Source organism: Paralichthys olivaceus, chromosome 8 (genome assembly GCF_024713975.1).
Source record: "Paralichthys olivaceus isolate ysfri-2021 chromosome 8, ASM2471397v2, whole genome shotgun sequence".
Classification (NCBI taxonomy): domain Eukaryota; kingdom Metazoa; phylum Chordata; class Actinopteri; order Pleuronectiformes; family Paralichthyidae; genus Paralichthys; species Paralichthys olivaceus.
This window is the reverse complement of record NC_091100.1, coordinates 25,748,754-25,769,455: the sequence shown is the minus strand read 5'-3', so window position 1 is coordinate 25,769,455 and position 20,702 is coordinate 25,748,754. Positions and strand designations below refer to the sequence as shown.

Here is a 20,702-nt window from a genome sequence, read left to right as displayed (position 1 = left end):
TCCTCCACACACACACACACACACACACACACACACACACACACACACACAATAACCTCTGCACTACTGCTACCATAGAAAGAATGCTAACACACACATGCATGGTGCCTGAATGAATGGCATGCAAGATCAATCCATCTGTTCTGAGAGAGAGAAAGAGAGAGAGAGAGAGAGAGGGAGCAAGAGAGAGATCAGACAGACAACTATAGACAGATAGTGTAATAAGAGGAGATGGGAAAGCAGAAATCTAAACTTACTTTTTCTTCTACATTTGACAGGATGCCATTGTCAAAATCTGTGTGTGTCTGTGTGTGTGTGTCTGTGAGAGAGTGCAGCTTGAGGTCACTCTGTTAGGAACACCATATAACATTGAGTAGTTCCTCCTTTTACTCTGGATTCCACATAGACATTCTACTCCAAGTAGACATGACTGCATCATAGATTCACACACTGTCAGTCTCCTGTTCCACCACATCCCAAAGGTGTTCTTCTGGATTCTCATCTGACACTTTCTTCCAGCAGCAGCAGGCTGCTGAGAAAGTTTTGATTGGTCCACTGTAAATCACGTGCCCTGCATGATTGCAGCTCCAGGATCACGGCTGCAGCAACATTGTGAATTTGTAGTGGCAGCTTATTGTGGATGATTACAACTAGATTTCTTTAATATACAATATAGCCTACTCACATATACATAACCTCTGCTCCCTTCATCGCTGCCTGAATCCTCAGTTTGTATCAGGACTTTCTTATTCCACTGTTACTCACATTAATAAAACTATTTTTCTGAACAAGGTGTAACTATCAACAAAATCTAGTCTTCACCCTATGAGCAGAACCTTTGCTTTTTTACCTTCAGATTATTCAACTGTGTATTTTTGATGCTGTTGGATTTTGTGAATTTACATAAAGATATCCTCAATAAAACACACTGGAATAGATTGGATAACAAACTAAGTTAACAAAAGTCAACAGCCAGTATACTTTATTTTACACATTTTCTTTATATAATACAAAAATACTGATCACAGTGTACTTTTTCAGAAAAGATGGAAACTGCAATAAACAGAGACTGAAAAATAACATTTAATAAATTATATAACTCATATCTGACATAAGAATACGGAGACATAATTATAAAAAAAATATTTAAAACAAATTATTTAGACAATATTTTAAAATGTGTTGAGTGTTGACCCTCTTTCAGTCCTTCCTTCCATTTCTGGACTCCAGGAATTCTCCAGTCGCTCTCTTGTTAAAATGTCCTCACAGCCAAGTCAGTGTATTTCCCCACCTTCAAATCACCAGTTTCCCATATTGCCACTCATTCACTAAGGTTTTTCCATGTTCATCTGGTCCACACACTTAGCTGCCATCACAACTGATGGGGATACTCATGATCCACAAGTCTACAGGGGATGGGTGATGAATTCTACTTAAGTTTGTTATCCGCTAATTAGACTCTCTTTAGCATATAATTAGCCAGCCATTAGTCCAGCCGTCTCCAGTGGGACGGTATGCAGCGACACACTTCCTCGCTGAAGGAGAAACCTGGTTCACACCTTCGCCTCCTAACCTCACAGGGAGGCCTGAGACAACTGCAAAGAAAGATGGAAAAAAAATCAGAATTAAGCTAAGTAACTAATATGCAAGCAGTATTTCAAGAGTTCAGGTTAGATTGGAAAAAAAGGTCAAACATAAAGGTTCAGCAGAAAAATCATTGAGACATGTTTATTCATAGCATGTAAGTCTGTTGTCTTCTTTTTGTACTAAAGATATTTTACGGGGTGAGACAAAGAAAGATCTAGTTGTGTTTTTACCCTAGAAACATATTCAGTGGATTTATTGGTAATATGCCTAATAAAGTAACAGCAAATATCCTGTTTGTAAAGTTGATCAAAGAGTAATGCTACAGGGAGAGCAACTGAAATTGAGAAAGCTTCAACCACTGGAGCCTACAAGCTTTCATGGTGTTCAGTCCCATAGTTGTTCAGTCCAACAAGGAGAACTGACCAATTAACCCTAATCTCTAGAACCATGCTGCTAGCATTTCTAAAACATAAGAACAGAAAGCTGCTTTCAAAGTAATCTGCTACTCAGTGGTGTGCATGGAAACTAATTAGGTTACTTAAAGTCATCCATGATTGTCTGATGTGGTCTGTAGGTTTTCATTACAGACAAACACTCCTTCAAATGATTGAGAACCTTTGCTCTCTGACAAACAGCAACTACTTTCTTGTGTGTTCTAAGGGTCAAAGGTAAGAACTAAGGTTTAGATTTCATAGCAGGTAAAACTACACCTTAAACGACTGTGATTTACAGCCCATGTCTGAATCACCAAACAGCTCCTAAACTAAGTCAAGACAAAAATATTAGCCTTAAAAAGCTCATATCTGGTTAACGGCAGCCCAGAGTCGGGGCCTGATTATCCAGTCTTCAGTTGATTAAACACGGAGTAGATCTGTGGAATTACTAAGATCACATGAAGCAGTGGCAGGAGTGAGGCTTGTTCCATATGGCACTTACACACTCAACACCACAAAGATTCTGGGGCTGGTGCATAATTGGCACTGCTTTTCTGGCTGCACAGGGTGTCACATAGGGATGACAGAGTATTTAGACACGGATACTTGAAGAGACCTATGAACCCATGATTGAATAGACAGAGGAGTCAAATAGATAGAAACAGTCTCATTCACACACATACTAACACAAGTGCCAGATCCCAGACACTAGATTCCTACTGCTATGTTATACTCATAAATCACTCCCAAACAGGGTCACAAAGGGTCAGGACTGGACAGGATGGATGGATGTGTGTGTATGTGAGTGTGTTTCCTCCTGTGTAGGGAACGGAAATGGTTAAGTGACAGCTAGGAGAAGTCATTAGCACTCTGAGGTTTTGTATTACACACCAGATTTACTATGATAACCACCTACCACTGCCAGACCATCTACATCTGACACAGCCATTAGCATTACAAGAATGTGTGTGCATGTGTGTGTGTGTGTGTGTGTGTGTGTGTGTGTGTGTGTGTGTGTGTGTGTGTGTGTGTGTGTGTTTGTGTGTGTGTGTTTGTTCACAGGGGGTGACCACCCCAAGATGATGCAACCACTGAACCACTGAAATCCAAGAACGTTAGCTGCCAAATTCCTCCATAATCAGTCATGTAGAAATCATTTCTGCTAAGGATGATATTTATGAAGCTAAATGGTGCATAAATTAGCCAATAATTCGATGCTAACACACTTGGCTTCACATGGTACAGAAATATAGCAGTGTGTCGGGAAACTGTTTTCTGTAGCTGTAGATATTGTCTAAATGGCCATAAAACTCAACGTGTAATAAAGTTATCAGTGAAGGGTACATTTAATTAAAGGAATTACTGTATTACTATCAATAACAATGGAAATTGGAAGTACTCTCACATCACTCCAGCAGTAGATGCTGTGTTAGCAAGTGGATGAATGGATGGATGAATGGATGGATGAGTGAGTGAGTGAATGGATGAATGGATGAATGGATGGATGGATGGATGGTTGGATTGATATCGTTTAAGGATAAGCTGTCATTTTTCCTCGCACTGATTATACATTGAAATGAAAATGTTTGCAACACTTACTGACAGTAACAGTTCCACCTCGTCATCAGAGAAATATTGTCTGACCAGATATTCACACTGGATGGCATTAGTGTGGCTCTACAGTCAGGTAGATGGGAGTTATGTTTAACCAGGACATGTTATTTGACTCACAAATACAACAAGTCTCTACAGCCTTCCTCCACTTGCACAATATTATGATGATTAGAAACATCCTGTCTCAGGAGGATTCTGAGAAACTAGTCCATGCTTTTGTTTCCTCCAGCTAGATTATTGTAACTCTTTTACTATCATGATTTCCCAGTGAGTCTGTAAAAGAATCCAATTGATCCAAAATGCAGCTGACAGGAACTAGAAGAAGAGCTGTCATTAATCCTGCCTTAGCTGCTCTACATTACCTCTCTGTGAATTCAAAATCCTCATGTTCATAGCCCTTATCAACCAATCCACATCATGTATTATCATACTTATAATAATAGTAATAATAAAAATAACAACTTTATTTGTCTGGCACTTATCTAAACAAGGTTACAAATTGCTTCACACCAAAAAAAACATGGCAAAATGAAGAATGAATTATTATAAAAGGTATTCAGTTCAGATTATTTTTTAAGAGCCAAATCATAACATAACAAAAACTCCCTCCTTAACTGGAAAAAACCTTGAGCAGAACCAGACTGAGTGTGAGCGGCCATCTGCCTCAACCGGTTGGGGTGAGCAGAGGAAAATGGGGAAGAGAGGAGAGATGGGTGGAAAAGAGGGAGTAGAAAAGAGAGAGATCAGGAACTATCCACTAATTATAGAGTTCATAGCACTGAAATGTCTCAATAGATCACTTTGCTACAGGCTCTTCTTGTGGTTCCTAGTCTTTAAAAGTAGAATGGGAGGTAGAGCATTCAGCTACCAGGCTCCTCTCCTGTGGAACCAGCTCCAACCCTGTGATCAGGAGGCAGACACCATCTCTGCATTTTAGGTTAGACTGATAAAATGTTCTTTCCCTGAAACATCTTTTAGTTATGCTGCTATAGGCCTCAACCTCTCTCTGCCTCTCTACCCCACATGTATTTTTATTACATGGCACATGTCACACACATGTTTTTCTCTCCCATAGGTTGTGCTTTTCCTCTCTCTCTCTCACTGAGTCTGACTGCAGAAGTGTTTTCCTGTTGAAAGGGAGTTCTCTCTCTCCACAGTTGTCAGTGCTGCTCATTGTTTCGACCTATTGGGTCTTGACCTTACTACTTTAAGTGCCTTAAGATAATGTAGTATGCTATGATCATACAAATTTAATTTAATTGAACTGAATTGAATCAGAAGAAACTTACTTTAACCATGGCTTGCTCTCATTCTTAGTTTTTTCTGATCATATTTAAGAACTGAGTGCTCTCCAGCTAAAAGTGTCATTATTATCAGCAGTCATCACATGGCACTGTAACCATACGTCCCTTCTTACCTGCATGTAGCTTGATGGAACCTCCGTCCTTTTAAGAAACACTTATTGGGTGACTCGTTGCATTCACAGGAACACCTTGTTTTATTGAGGGGCTGGTGCCTCGGACATGTCTTGGTACATGTGCACTGACAGGACTCTTTGTTGAAGACATGGTTGAGTGGACAGGAGGGAGGAGGCAGGACGTTGCAGACACATTGGCAGGTACTGCGGTCAAGATGTCTGTTAGGGCCACAGTTTTGTGTTTGATCATCGTGCCGACATATGCACTGACAGGTTTCCACATCCAGCTCCTTATCTGGGCCACACACATCCGCTGAATATATGTCTGCAGAGATGTAAGAAGAGACATTAACAGGTGCAATCTAAATATGGGCAGGGGTTAATTGGCTGGATACATATAGTGTAATGAGCCATCATCCATCCATCTTTTTTAGTACCACTTATGCTTTGGGGTGGGGGTGGAGGGGAGGTGTGTGTGGCGGGTGGGAGGATCCCATCCACCATAACCAAGCATATCCTTCTATGGTATTATCACAATGCAATTAATGTTTATTTTCTATCCGTGTGCACACTCACTCAAATATGCACAGGTGGCATCATATACACCCTTTTTAAAAGACAGAAGCATCGGAATCTTCGAACTCATCATACGGACAAATGTAAAAGAAATTTAGGATAAGAATACCAACGTGTTTTTGCATGATAAACAATCTTGTCAATGTCCCTGGCTTGGTATGCTCATATTCAGGTTCATAAGTTTGATTTGGGCTATAATTTGAAAATGTTGCCATTTTCAAAAACATTTTCAAATAATAGCTCAAGCTTTATTGAGCTTTATTGGCCCAATAAAGTCAAGGTCGATTCTGGCTGGCCAGCTCTACTGTTATTGGTCAACTGCTTCCAACATGTGGAGGAAAAGTCAGAGAGAGAGAAGAAAAGCCTTTCCTCTTTCCCTTGTCTTGAAAAAAAGAAATGACTATGACTTCACTATCTCGAAGCAAATCTCTTGAAAACAGCTTTTATTTTTGAAACCACATTATTTCCTCATGACAAACAGACATGACAAATTTCAACACTGAAAAGTTTCCCCTGCGCTCCAATACAGATCATTTGTTTTGGCCACTGTGGAAGTGTATTTATGCATGTACGTATCTATGCAATCTGCTACTCCAGGGTCTGAATGTTATTCTGTTTCTCATTTGTTTGCACTTATCATATCTTAACAGGAATACACACAGAGAAACTCACGAACACGCACATCCACACAAACACACAAATACTCTCGACAAACACACAAATATTTCTTGGTTAAACACATTGAACATTATCCTGGAACAGACAGCAAATTGGAGAAAGATGGGCTCTGCTGACAGTGTGTGTTTCGGTGTGTTCATTGGTCTGTGTGTGCTCACTGCATGGGACACATCACAGACCATTGCAACTGGACTCAGATTCTTGGGTCAGGAGTCTTGACATTTCTATGAGTTACTTCTAATTGTTTTTCTTTGTGTCATATTAGGCTGCTGCAGGGTTAGGTAGGAGTTATTGTTTTCAGTATAAAACTCACCTCGGTGCTGTTCGGCAGACCTTGGAGGGGGTAGTGGTGGTGGAGGGGTGTTGTGGTGCATGTTGGCAGCTATGCTGACACACCAACACAGCCTGTTGCTCCAAACCTGACCAGGAGGACATGTCCTATTGGCTATTGGACACCTTCAACAGAGACAGAAAGAACAGTTTGAAGACACTTCAGATTTTGTTGCTTAGTTAACCCTAACATCACACGCTGCAGTTCTTCAGATATTATAGATACTGTCAAGGCTCACAAGCTTCCAGTAACTCCTCCCTATTATTTTCATTTTAACCATACCAATGACATTATGCATTAAAGCCAAAATTTTTCTTTGAAACTGCATAGAAATGTGATGCACTTTATCAAATTAGATTCAAAGTATTTAACACCCCTCAGTTATCGCAGCTCTCCATCTGCCCACCAGATGTTCTTAGACTTTCCTTCCTGTTCTCAGATCCACCTGCTTTACTGTCTGTCTCTCATTCTCCATCAACACATCTTCCTTACCCACTTACACATGTCCATCATGCCTGTGCTCCAGACATCGTTTATGACACTTTTTTTCTGAGTCTTCTGTGGCCCAGACTCAGCAACAGCAGGGCAGTTATTTACTTTTAAAGTTTTGGGGTCTGAGCTCATGGCTGTCAACTGACCTCATCTAAACACTGGCTCTGGTTTTTCATGGATGTGAACAGTCAGTAGTTGGGTTGTTGACAGATTTTGATCTGACCTAATTCGTTACACTTGAGGTTATTTTACTAACCACAGATCCTACTCTGTAGTTCAGGCTGATCTACTACTCTCACACCAAAGCTTCAAGTGAGTGTTAACTGGGAAAGACATCACTTTGACTGACTGTAGGCTGACTACCTGAGACATCAAACATGACCAGGATGTACAGTATAGGTGGAGGGCTTGGTGGAGCATGATGGAGCGTGGTTTTTAATGTCTGTTTGAAATGTGCTGTTCTCTTGGCCTGTGTTAATGCTCAGGAGCTACTCTAGAATTATTCCTTTTCATTAGTGAGTCCTCCTCAAACAGTTCAACAATATACTATAGTATATATTATACAGTACTGTCACTTTTTATTGTTTGCATGATTGACTTGCAGAGAGTTTTATATATGTGCAGATTGAAGTTAGAACACTTTGTGTTCACCCTACCTGGTTTACCTGCAGTGAAGATTTTATAGGCAATGTTTTTCAAATAATGAAACTGAATTTGCATTATTACTGTTCACGTGTGTGGTTCATATATAAGTTTGAATTATGTAGTGAACTTGTGTTGTTTTTTTACATAAATAAATATACATATACAAATAACTTGCAGAGCACAAAAGCTGTAAACTGTGCAAGGAAACCTCTAACCAGGTTCATGCTTAAAAATATTAAGGTAGGCCTGTCACAATAATCATTGTCTGTGTGTGTGTGTGTGTCTGCTTGTCACATGTCACAAGTGAACGTTGCAAACACAAACATAAAAGCCTGTGATGAGTGTTGGTGTTTAGTGTTAAAGTGTAAAGTGAGTGCAGGTCAGCAGGAGTGGGGGGGGGGGGGGGGGGGGGGGGGGGGGGGCACTTGTAGTACAATAGTTCTGCTCCTCTCTTCCCTGGAGGAGAATATTTGTGAGTTGTGTTTACTCATGTTGCTCACTAGGGTAGCACAAGTTAACACAGATGATCCTGTGGTGAGAATTGTGCGAGTAATAGGGCATGAACATTTGCTTTGTTTTTTGTGTGAACCCACACTGGTCATTCAAGAGAATATTTTTCAGAGCCCTGTGGCAAGGTCAACTGCCACAACATATTATATATATTATATATAGTTTATGGTAAAAATGGAAAAACCTTCATAGATTCCAAACTTCCAGCTATTTGCATAACATTTGAAGATAAATGGATCACATGTGGTTTCATATAATTTAGATGGCTAAGAGGCATGAGGGGAGCAGATTAGGCAAACAAACATCATCAAAGACAGTCCTCTTGGGTCAACCTCAGATAAGTGAGGAGGAGGAGAGTCACTGATATCTCTCTGTAGCTGCCACAGCTCTGCTGTTTGCTATGTTAAGACCACATGACCTTGATATTTGTTTTCTCTGGTTAAACTGTTCCTGTGTTCTTTTCCTTTTTAATCATTTTCATCCCTTCATGCCTTCTTCTGGTCTTTCTTGTACCTACTTTCTTCCACACTGACTGCTATTCACACTACCTGGGCATCCTTTTTTGTAGCTGTAATGTTTGCCATAATAACTGGAAACTGTGGTGAAGGTTTGTTTAGTAGACTCCATGTAAAATGTGATGTGCTTTGGATAAGAGGACTGCACATGCTGCCTTTTCAGCTCAGTGGTAAATACACATGGGCTTGGACTCTGGTTCTGTATTGAACATTCCACCTTGTAATTTTATAAAAAGCTAATAATTGAAAATTTGATGTTTCAAGTCATTCTTCAGCTGACTAACATTGTAGATGTGAGTTACCCTCTAATGAATCATAATGATTCAAGGATCCTTTGGATATTAATGCTCCTCTGACACAGATTCTCAGATATGTCCCTCACTTATGATTGATTTGCTACACAAGTGTGTCCTCACCCCAACATGTTGGCTGAGGTTCTCCTTTGTACAGTGTCCGTATCAGTGTCAGTGCAGTGACTGTGTGTCTGTTTCAACTGCTAATTTTGGGGCATTGAACTGGAAAACTCAGTCACATCAGGAGAGAAACAGTAAAAGTCTCTGCACACATCACAAAATGTGTGCCTGTTGATACACGAGAGAAGCTATTATTTTCTTTATTTATTGCGCCAATCTGCTATATTTCTGTAGATTTGGGGATTTTTGCTGAATGTTGATTATTTTGGATTTCAAGCTCTCCCAAAACAAATTCTGAAAGCATCACCTACAATCTTTAGAAGCCCACAAAATCAGGTTGAGAACAGAGGATTGCAGAACACTCAGATGTATTTAGTAGAGTGTAATAATAATTCATTTTATTGCTAAGCAGATTGATGTGATAGTGAGCTGCTCTATTGAAAAAAAAGAAGCCAGGTTTCACATGAGAGTCTACACTATTGGAAAATGAAGTGGTGAAGCTGATGATGTCAGAAATTTGGTCAAAAAAGTTGTGAAATAACATTGTTTTTGCAGGCTCAGGGAGGGGGAGCTCAATTTTACTAACCAATTTTTATTCTATAAACAAGCAACGTGCTCTCCAGCATTATTAATATTTTCTTTAGAGTCAGCCTTTGACTCCGAAAAAACAGTGTGTACAAAATGTGCAAATGTCAGCTGCTTTTGGAATAGTTTCAGAACTGTTTATCTTCTATCAAGTTGAATGAGGAGGCAAGGAACACAGACTGAAGGCATCATTTGATTCTGTGCCAAAACAAAGTTGAATGCAGCCAACACAAAGCTCGAACTGAGGTGATCAAAGCCGTCCCCCACATGCTGTGTCACTTGTGTTTATTAGGTATACACAGAGTGAAAGCATGACACTGTCTCACATCATTCCATCCTCCAGAGCCAAAGCTGTGTCTATGTGTTTTATTCGATGAAACAGAATTCGTGGAGTCATTCTGTCATAAATCTTTGATAAAAGTGGTTGAACACTATACCATGCCATAGCTCAGTTATGGAACCTTTCCTCAACGTGCAGCGTCTCTGCTGCTGACAGCAGTGTCAGCTGGTATTAACACCATGACACTGGCAGTTTCGGCTTTAGTTGTTCACCTTCCAATGAGTGCTGTCTGCAGGAAGGCAGAACTCAGCAAACACCTGACACCGGAGCCAAAAGTATTGGAGTGGCCAAATGCACTCCCTGATCACATAAGAATTTCTGTCAGTGCCAAATCACTTTAAACGAGCAACAGCCAAAGGTAAACTCCAATCCTCGGCCCGCTAACCACTGACCCATGTACAGCTCCTTACAGAGAGGTGATAGCTTTAATTCAATTCCATTCAATTTTATTTGTATAGCACCAAATTATAATATTATATATTATATATTATAATATTATCCCAAGGCACTTAACATAGAAGGGAGGACCTTAAAAATTATAGAGAAACCCAATAGTTCCCACAATGAGCAGCACTTTGGCGACTGGAGAGAAAAACTCCCTCATTAACAGAGAGAAACCTCTAGAAGAACCAGGCTCAATGTGGGCGGTCATCTGCCTCGACCAGTTTGGACGAGCAAAGAAAAATAAGGAAGAGAGAGAGATTGTGTGGAGGCAGAGAGGGGGAGAGAGAGGAGAGAGAGACCAGTCATCAGTACAGTGGGCTGTGGCTTAGGAGATAGAGATGGTCATCCAACTAAACAGAAGGTTGGCAGTTTGATTCCTGTGTCCCTCATTAAGTTTGCTAAAGTGTCCTTGGGCAAGATACTGAACCCCAAACTGCCAAAATTAATTATATAAAACATCACAATGAACAAAGCATTTAGCGAATGACACAAAGACAAACAGTTGCAGACTGACAAACAGATGTGAAACAGTCTGCCAAGGAAAACAGACACAGGGAGGTTTTAATCAAAGCTGCAGTGGCAGATATACATTCTGATCAGGGGCTGAGATGGAAAGGAGAAAAGTGAAAGAAAGGATGGAGAGAGGAAAATACAAGAGAGACATTTTTGTTAAAGGCTGGTGAGTGAGTTGTGTGGCTCTCACTTAATCAAATGTAATCCTGATCATGTGTGTTTGCATGATTTGTCAGTGTGGAGAACTTTTGATGCATTTCCCTTTCATAAGATTTCATATGGTTTAATAAGGAAGAATGTTGGGCCTTGGCAGAGGTATCCACTCTACTGAGTGCCATTCAGTGATGGGAGTAACACGTTACAAAAGTAATGCATTACTGTAATGCATTACTTTTTGCTTTAACGCGGTAATGTAAGGCATTACAACAAAAAAAATGGTAATATTTTACTCGGTACATATCTCAGTAACGCGTGTACAATGTATTTTAAACCCAAAATTAATTGGTGTGGTGTTTTTAAACAAATTCGCCAACACCACGCTAGCAACGACAAGGTAAGCCCCCCAACACACACACATACAACACACACACATACAGCAGAATGGGACAAATATACACACATACAACACACACACATACAGCAGAATGGGACACACAGAATGGGACACACATACACACATACAACACACATACATACAGCAGAATGGGAATTGCACTTTACCACATATTCCTCTGTTGTAGGGAATTAAACTCTGTACTGCATACGAATATCAGTACTTCAAGAACAATCAATGTAAACAGTTATAGTAATCTAGATATATAAAAGACATTTTATCTTAAGTAGTAGCATAGAAGCAAAATTATAGACAATAATTATCTTGCGTACAATCTCATGGCAAGTAAGTGTGTAACAGGATCTGTATAAATGTTAGTCGTAATATCTCTAATGACCTAAAATATGCAAGTATTCAAGTCAGTAGGTAGGTAGGTCATGTGAAAGAGCTGCAATCTTAATACTATTAGGGCCTCTAGCCTAGGCTACATCAAATACCACATATTTAGTCCATTTAGCAGAGCATGCATTTGATATCTGGCTATTTTCTTATTTATATTTTACGATTGCATTTCATTGGCAAAAAAATTGACAATAACATTGAATTTAATCTCATCTATTTTCAGCATGTACTGCCAAGCAGAAAGACCTTCGCAAAGGACTTGGATAAGGCATATACTCTCATGGCAAAATAACTTAAAAGGACCATTGAAGAACAGCGCCACGTGTCCACCACCCCTGATATTTGGAGTTCAAATAACAGAAGCTACCTCGGGGTGACTGTGCACTGGATTGATGGTGAAACTTTGAAACGGAAGAAGGCGACAATAGCCTGTAAACGATTCAGGGGTCGCCATACATTTGATAAAATTGCCACTGAGATCGGGGACATATTCTCGGAATCTGAGGAGGAGGAGGAGGAGGTGGAGGAGAGCGAAGGGGCAAAGAGAAGTAGAGTTCACAGACATTCACAGTGTACTGCTTACTGCTAAAGATGAAGATGCTCAGACTGGGCTATGTGTACTGCCTACCCACTATAGATGTGCAACCCATACACTTAACCTAATTGCAAACAATGAGGTTGATAAATGGTTGGCAACCAATCCAGAATCAAGAGCGGTGTACCTCAGTGCCACGGCCAAATGTTCAGCGCTGTGGACAAAGACAAGCCGCTCCACAGTCGCATCAGATTGTCTGGAAGAGGCTGGTGAGAAAAAGTTGATTGTCCCCACAATAACACGGTGGAACTCATCCTATGATGCCTATGCACGAATTACAGAAATGCCCCTCACTAACATAAATAATCTCTGTTCACAGTTTCAGATTAAATGTATGAATGATAGGGAATACCAGTTTCTCAAGGAATACTGTGCAATCATGAAGCCTTTCACAGTCGCATTAGACATCCTGCAGGGTGAGGACACTTGTTTTTATGGGACGCTTCAACCAACGCTAGAGGTTCTAATGGGCAAAACCTTAGCAATGAAAAATGGTCTATTGCCAATGACCACTGGGTTGCCTGAGGTTATTGTGGGAGCAATCAAAACTCAATTTGCTGCTACAATTGATTCCAAAGCTGCGCTACTGGCTTCCGTCTCACTGCCCAAGTTTAAGCTGCGCTGGGTAAAAGAGGAAACCAGAAGAGACCACATCACTTTCCTCCTTACAACGGAGTGCCACTCCCTTCCAACGGAGGAGCCTGCTTTTCTCTTTTGATGAACAGGTCAGTGTCTCAGCTGATTCCATGTCAGTGGAAACAGAGGTAACATCTTACCTGAATTCTGCCCCTGTGATGGAAAGCCTCCACCGGTTTCCAAGAATTAAAAGAATCGCTCTCCGTTACAATGCACCTACACAATCCAGCGCACCAGTCGAAAGACTTTTCAGTCTCGGGAGTCATGTGCTCACTCCAAAACATAACCGTCTTGGAGATGAGCTTATTCAGCACCTTCTTCTGTTGCACTTTAACACAAGTATTTTAGTGTCTTACATAGAGAACAGGATAGCTCCCCACCATAGAACCTTTACAAGGCTATATAAGTTAATTTTACCAGCCTTGTTTGGCTGCATGCTACCTCTGTTTGTTTGAAGTCTGAAATTGTGATTCCTATGAGGGCCAGTAGCCCAAAGCACTTTAATTTCATTTGAAGCACTTCAGTTTCTTTTTTTGTCACCTTGAAATGTGGCTAGGTAACTCCATATAGGTTATGGTTAGTAGTTCAAGTTAATCGTTAGAGTTAATAGTCTAGCCATAAGTGATCTTAAGGAGGCAGGCCTGGCATTATATTATCCCTTGAGGCAGAGGACAAATCTTTTTTTTATTTTTGATGAAGCATAACCAATGTGTCATTATGCTGTGAATTCTCTGTGAATAAAAGAGAATAAAGGGATAGAAATGTAAAAAGGGGTTGTGTATCTTGACTTTTTTCACAATCTACAGAAGGCTCTAGCTCTATTGATTTCAGTATGAATACCTAAAGTTACAGTATTTCTATTATAAAAATGTACTGCACCATGAGCCATAACTGCAACCATTATATTGTACTTTTGTTAGCCTTAAGCCTAGCTCAGTCATTATGCCATACCATATCACCTCCTGCTGTGTAATGAGCTGCACTGAACACAAGAAGATCTATTGAGAACAACAAATCCATATTTCCTGTTATTTTGGCGAAGGTAATGCAGAAATAATGTAAAAGTAGTGTAATGCCTTACAATTCAAAGACAGTAATATTGTAATGTAACTAATTATTTTGAAAATACAGTAACAAGTAATAAATAATGCATTACACCATTAAAGTAACTTGCCCAACACTGGTGCCATTCTAGTTTTGTACACTGTTGCTGACTTATTGTGTCATAAACTCTTGTGCTCTTACAATCTGTGTCTTGTGTTCTTTGAATCAGGTGAGAGGTTGTTGAGAAAATAAAAAGGACAGACAGACAGGGACTTCTGGATTTATTAGTAAAATGAAAAATGGTTGTAGATAAATGACACTTGGCTTTGATGCATGGTACCATTTGAATGGTATTAATAGAACAGGGGCAGGCAGGGGAATTAAAAATTCACTGTCCCAGTAACTCAGCATTAAAACAATCTGTTACACTGAAATACAAAGCTGCAGGCCAAAACCCTCCCGAGGGGTCTGGGGTATCTAAAGATGAGGCACAGATACTGTATGAGATGTATCTGAGACAGAAAAAAGACACTTCATTATCATGTTTTTCTTCAGTAATCCAGGAACATACATGGGTACATTGAGAAACTGAACTGCTGACATAATTTGGTTTAAAAATGAAGGTGAAAAATTTGCCAAAACATGACTACGTTGAAAAAATACTGTCTTCAAAAGAGAGTCATTACAAACCATTATCAGCCCATTCTATAAGCTTTTATAGATCTTGCTCCCCTGATGCTCTTAATGTTTTTCAGTCATCGTAATGCTTTCTAAACAGGTACTACATGTTAGTGGTCATATGTTTGCATCATCCAATCACATGACACAGTTATTGGATTATTTGTGAGGGTTATTTATGTGAATGGGAAACAAATCACTAACTGCAAGGTTAAACATTACAATGCTAAAATCATCTCATTTCCCTAGATAAATAAATCCACTCCAAATGGGACTGATTTGCTTCTTTCAACCTGTTCCTGTTCACTGTCCAATATACAGTCTGATGGTACTTTTAGAACATTTAGACCACAAGACATAAGAAGCCCCCCACTGAAGCTTGGGATGAAAATGAGTTGGGGGCGTTCAGCTTTGAAATCCAGTGTGTTTCCAGCACTAAAACATGAGATGTTTTAACTACATACACTACATACTACAGGTATAACTACAGGTATAGAAATACATCCCAGCTAGTCACTAAAAGTTTTGGTGTTGGTTGAGTTTGAATAAGAAAACTGTTCATTAAAATGATCTGTGTCATAGTGCAGAAAGTTATCAACAATTGAGTCCTCATTATCCACTGTTTGTGTGAAACTCAATACTGAGCAATACATGCACCAAATATAACTGATCTGTGAACAGGACTTGTTTAAAATGTTAGCTGCTTTAATCCAGTTTGTCGACAATCAGTGAACATGGACATCCTTCTGTTATCAGAGGACATGAGCCAAAAACTAATGATGAGGCGTTTCCTCTTAGGATCCTGATCATCACAGAGAGGTCATATATCACAGCATGTGGTACGTAGGTATACACACAAGAACATACACACACACTGACGGAAGTGTGAAGTTAATCAAGAGAGAATCAAGTGTTTCCTGAAGTAGCACCCCTGTATACACACACAGCACAGGAAGTAACCTTTTTAACAATACACTCAGAAGTGTGTGTGCGCACGCTGGAAAAAGGAAAAGGCTGTTCCTATCCTGAATACACAACACCACAGACACAGCACTGTGTTTTAATGATCTAAGCTCATGATGTTTCCAAATGTTTTCTGAAGGGCTCTATGTCAGGCACAATGGGTCTCACTCACTAACTGTTCTAAAGAAGAAATTTCTTCTTAAAACTCACTTAAAAATGAGTTGAGACACATATTCACAAAAAATAGTTACTCACCTTTAGTTTTTACATAATAAATGTGTCACATGTTCCATGGTTTTACAGCTACAGCCTTTAATTAAAATAAATCCTGTTTTTATGCTATCTTTCTGATTCTGGGATTGAGAGGTGGCCCAGGGGAAGCAACTGCACCACACTGTGTGCACTGAACCCTGGTGTGTCCAGACTACAGGGGGGCTCGGTCCGCATTTTTCTGTCGGAAGCAGTCCGAGCCCAAGAGAAAATAACCAAGCCAATAACCAACCCTAACCTTTTTTGTTTTTGAATTCCAAAACCCAGCCCTAGCCCAATGAAGTTAATGCATCCACTGAGTCAACCAAAGTAACCCAACAAGAATATTATAAAACTTTTTTTAACCCAACTGTGCAACTTATCACTAAATTATCACTGCTGTCAACAGCTGTCTGCTGTTTTTTAGGTTATTGCTTTGACATTCTTGACTTCTTACATTTTCATTTCATGTTTCTGTGAGTTCTGTGTGGGCACAAGACGCTGCAGTCTCTGGCCTTATATGGGCATTGGCAGAGCATTTACCTTTGCTAATTAAATATTTGTGAATAAGGCCGATTGTTAAGGTCTTAGTGAATAATGGATGTATTTTGGCCATAACATGCAATAAACCAATTATCTCCCATTTCCTTTATAAGCCGGGTGAGTTTACACCTTGTTGTATAGGAAGAGGTATGCACCAACAATGTGTCTGACCACACCTCATTTTAAAACCAATGCACACTTGCGTGCTCAGATAAGCCTAAGTGCTATTGAAACAATATGCAATGTGAAACTAGTAAATATACCTGTCCCTCACTTTGTGCCATGTGTAACTTGGCAAAGAGTGATGCAATATGAATACAGTGCGAGTATGAATACTAACTCAGGCAGGGCTCTCCTGATGATGCTGTGAACTTGCTTGTAGACATCCAGTTTGGACAGGCAGCTGCACTGGGTGTGGTTGGCCACACTTATGGTCACTGGCCTGGTGCCCTGTGTTATTGGCACCGTGATCTCAAACAGCTGTGGAAAGAGCAAAAGAGTGAGGCGTCAGAAAGTGACCAGGTCAATCAAGACAAGGTGCAACAAGCATAGTGCATTATCCTGTGGAGATTGGCAACTCACAACAAATGGCCACAGTTGACAGTGTGAACAACAAGACATTAATGTGATGGTTTAAAATGGAAATATAGAAATCATCTTTTAATCCTTTAATGGTAGGATGAATATCCTATCCAACAGTGTGAACTGTGCTTCTTGTTTACTGTCACATCATTGTAACTTATTAGAAATTAGACTTATTTACTGAAATCCGAACCACGCATTACTTTTCAATGGATAAAGACATGCAGACTGTGCATTGGTTGAAGAATAAACACTGTACATGAAACTGATAAATTGTTGTGCTCTGTTTTATTACAGAATATTCAACCTCCCTTCTACAATACAAGTAAGGCTATCAGTATGAGTGTTGTTACAACAGAACAGATACTATAATCAAGAAACCTATATTACTTTCTCTGATTATGGACTCAAAACGCTCCAACGGAACAAGCACAATAGCCTCCATGGAGTTCCAGGTCTGATTTCCAGGACAGCCCTACAACCTGAAGAGAATCTCAATTGGTGATCAGCTCTTTGTTGAGGATTGCAGAGATGCACTCTCTATAATTAAATACTTAAAATAAATCATTGGTTAAAGCGAAGCTGAGGGGGATTATCCCAGACCATCTGCCAAAAACTATAAATTATCCCCCAAACTATAAGGGCTTTAAATTGTATCCATAATTACAAAGGTATGAATATATATCCTGTAAATCACACTAACTTGAAGACGTTTCGCTTCTTATCTAAGAGGCGTCTTCAGTTCGAACTGACTGATGGGAGTCCCAGCAGGGTGGGTCCAGCCTCTCAGGTAACCCCAACGACCCCACAAGTTAAATACCTGGGACTCCCAGAAATCAGTTAGAACTAAAGAAGCCTCTTAGATGAGAGGAGAAACGTCTTCAAGAAACTCAACGCAGTCCTGTTTTTAGCACTTGGATGAAGTTAACAAAGCTTAAGGACCAGCAATGAAACTAATGATTGATTTTGTTCCATGTGATTAATAACACATTTACAGGCCAATCACAATGGATACACAATGAAAGCCAACACTGATCATCTACAATGGTCTTCCAGAAATATGGAGGCTTTGTAAAGATGCATTGGTTGATTTTTGGACAGCAGTGTAACAGCAAGCTGATATAGACTGCCATATTTCATTTTATTTTGTCAAATTCTATTAAACATCATACGTGCATATCCAGCAGATACAGACTAACACCTACAACCCATTGTGTTTCTGGCCTTATGATGAATACAGTAAATTATTAAATGATTCTTTTTACAGTGTCGGCACCATATCTGGATGTTTGGTTATTGTAGTGTTGACTGTCTTCACCAGGACTTCTGCTCTCTATGTAAACTGGATATAATGGGCATCAATATGAATGTCTACATTTATAATATATCAGGACTGTGTCCATCCGCTAGTTTGCACAGCTTTAGCAAACAATTAGTCAAGGATCCATTCAGTCTATGAATGTCCTGGAATGCATTTTATCTGATTTTATTAGCCTAGACTTCATATTCAGTCAATAAATGTTACAGGATGCCACTATTTCACATACAAAGACCCTGCAGCTTAGAAATGAAACTTGAAGCTTGAATCACTGAGGAAATTAGTTTTAGGAGAGCACAACGTATCCAGGATCCACATAACCACCAAGCACCGAAAACAATGACAAGGAATGTGAAGGATTACCACTCCAAGAATAAAAAGAGTATTTCAGAGCTGGGCTTGAATGTTTACGTGGCGCTGATGAAGATGCTTACACAAGACTGTTATACAAAACCTTGAGAGTCACTTCATTCTCTCAATCACAAGTTTGAACAGTCTGAATAGAAAGTCATTAGTCTCAATGACTCCTATTCAAGAACCTTAAACAGCCTAAACTGTCCATCTCCCTCTCATCCTAATGAGGATTAAAATCATTAAAGCTGACCTCAGTGTTTGTGACCTGGTGGAGTGTTCACCATGGTTACAGCACACACGTGCACGTGCACACACACACAGAGCTCGTAAAGTTCTCAGAGACGACCACTGAGATTAAATTCCACTTGCAAAAATTTCTCAAATTTGTGATGTTTTGGCCTCGAGATTGGCGAAATGCTTCATGCAGCTTCCAGCTGCTGACATCCCCGAGATTTAAACAGAACACTCTCCACCGGAGCATTGAACCCTTTCACAGTGTTTGGGTTTTAACAGAGAACTAAAGCCCAATACACAACAGAAAAGCAGTGCTGTTTTTATGTGCACATCATCTGGGCAATGAAAAAGAAAAGGGTAATTCTATGCAAGTCAGAAAACTTGTATTCATATTTGGATAAACCCCCATAGGCTGCCAGTTCAGCTTTTAATGTATTGATTCTGTTCTGTTTGGTTGTTTTGTTAAGTCAAATTTTTTGACCAATAACTTATGTGTGAAAAAATAATTTTTATTTTAATTCACAATGTAGATACTAAGAGTATATACAGCAAACTTCATAGGCATTTGATGATTAACTGTCAAAGATGTCTCATCCTGGATCACTGAACTGTAAGAAAGGACAGACTGACTGACACACAAAGACATACTAAGAAAAAAAGAAAAGAAAAAAGATATATAGTTGGGCCTCATTGCAAGAATAGCTCTAATAAGTTCAGCATATGTGAGGCATTAAAGGTGAAACCGCCAACAACACAATACAGAGGAGTGAAAGAGGAACAGGCCAGTGCCACACAAACATCTGCAGACTGAAAATTGTTGACAGACGGGATTGAATTAAAACCTTATGCAGAGAGACACCAGACAGACGTAGCCGCTTTAAGATACTCACAGTCTGTCAAAAAGTAAATTATACAGTTTAGCACAACTTCGATTACCTGCTAAGTATTTAAATCTCTTAACTCCTGCCAGCTGTTTCAAGGCCCTGCCAAAGCAAATCAGCATGACACTTTGAGAATGACGAAACCAACCACAGAGCGCCGTTAAAAGAAACAGCCACATCTGACTCCTCACCTTTCCATATGTCCATTATAAGACAAATTATTTTCTGTCACATCCTGGGAGTCATATGAATTCAGCTCAAGTGTAAATTGTCTATCTAAGTTTGCCTATAATTTGAATGACGTATTACCACAGCATATGTAAATCTTCAAACCAGGGCCAGTAGTCTGAGATTGGAGCCAAGAACAGCAGTTAGGAAAAACTAGTAGAGAGAAAGAATGTCTTGTGAAACCTAAAAAGACTGGGCACCCACAGCCGTGTCACCACTGCCAGGCGAAAGCCTTCAACCTTGGCGTGCTTTTCTCCTACCTCAACTAAAGCATGGCCCGCTGCTTGAAGTCTTTTAATTCGGTGGCCCGAGATCAAAACACAGTCTCAAAATACACACTGCAGCCGC

The 20,702-nt window shown here is 39.8% G+C and overlaps 1 protein-coding gene across 1 annotated transcript in view; it reads right to left on the bottom strand.

The window, feature by feature from the left end:
• Positions 1-965: 965 nt before the first annotated feature.
• vegfc (vascular endothelial growth factor c) overlaps positions 966-20,702 on the bottom strand; it is a 54,757-nt gene continuing 35,020 nt past the window's right edge. Inside the window, exons 4-7 of the mRNA XM_020083877.2 lie at positions 17,098-17,237; positions 6,620-6,762; positions 5,053-5,377; positions 966-1,595 (exon numbers count right to left, since the gene is read on the bottom strand). Coding sequence (XP_019939436.2) covers positions 1,487-1,595; positions 5,053-5,377; positions 6,620-6,762; positions 17,098-17,237 — 717 coding nt within the window. The 3' untranslated portion in view covers positions 966-1,486. The remainder of the gene's footprint in view (positions 1,596-5,052; positions 5,378-6,619; positions 6,763-17,097; positions 17,238-20,702) is intronic.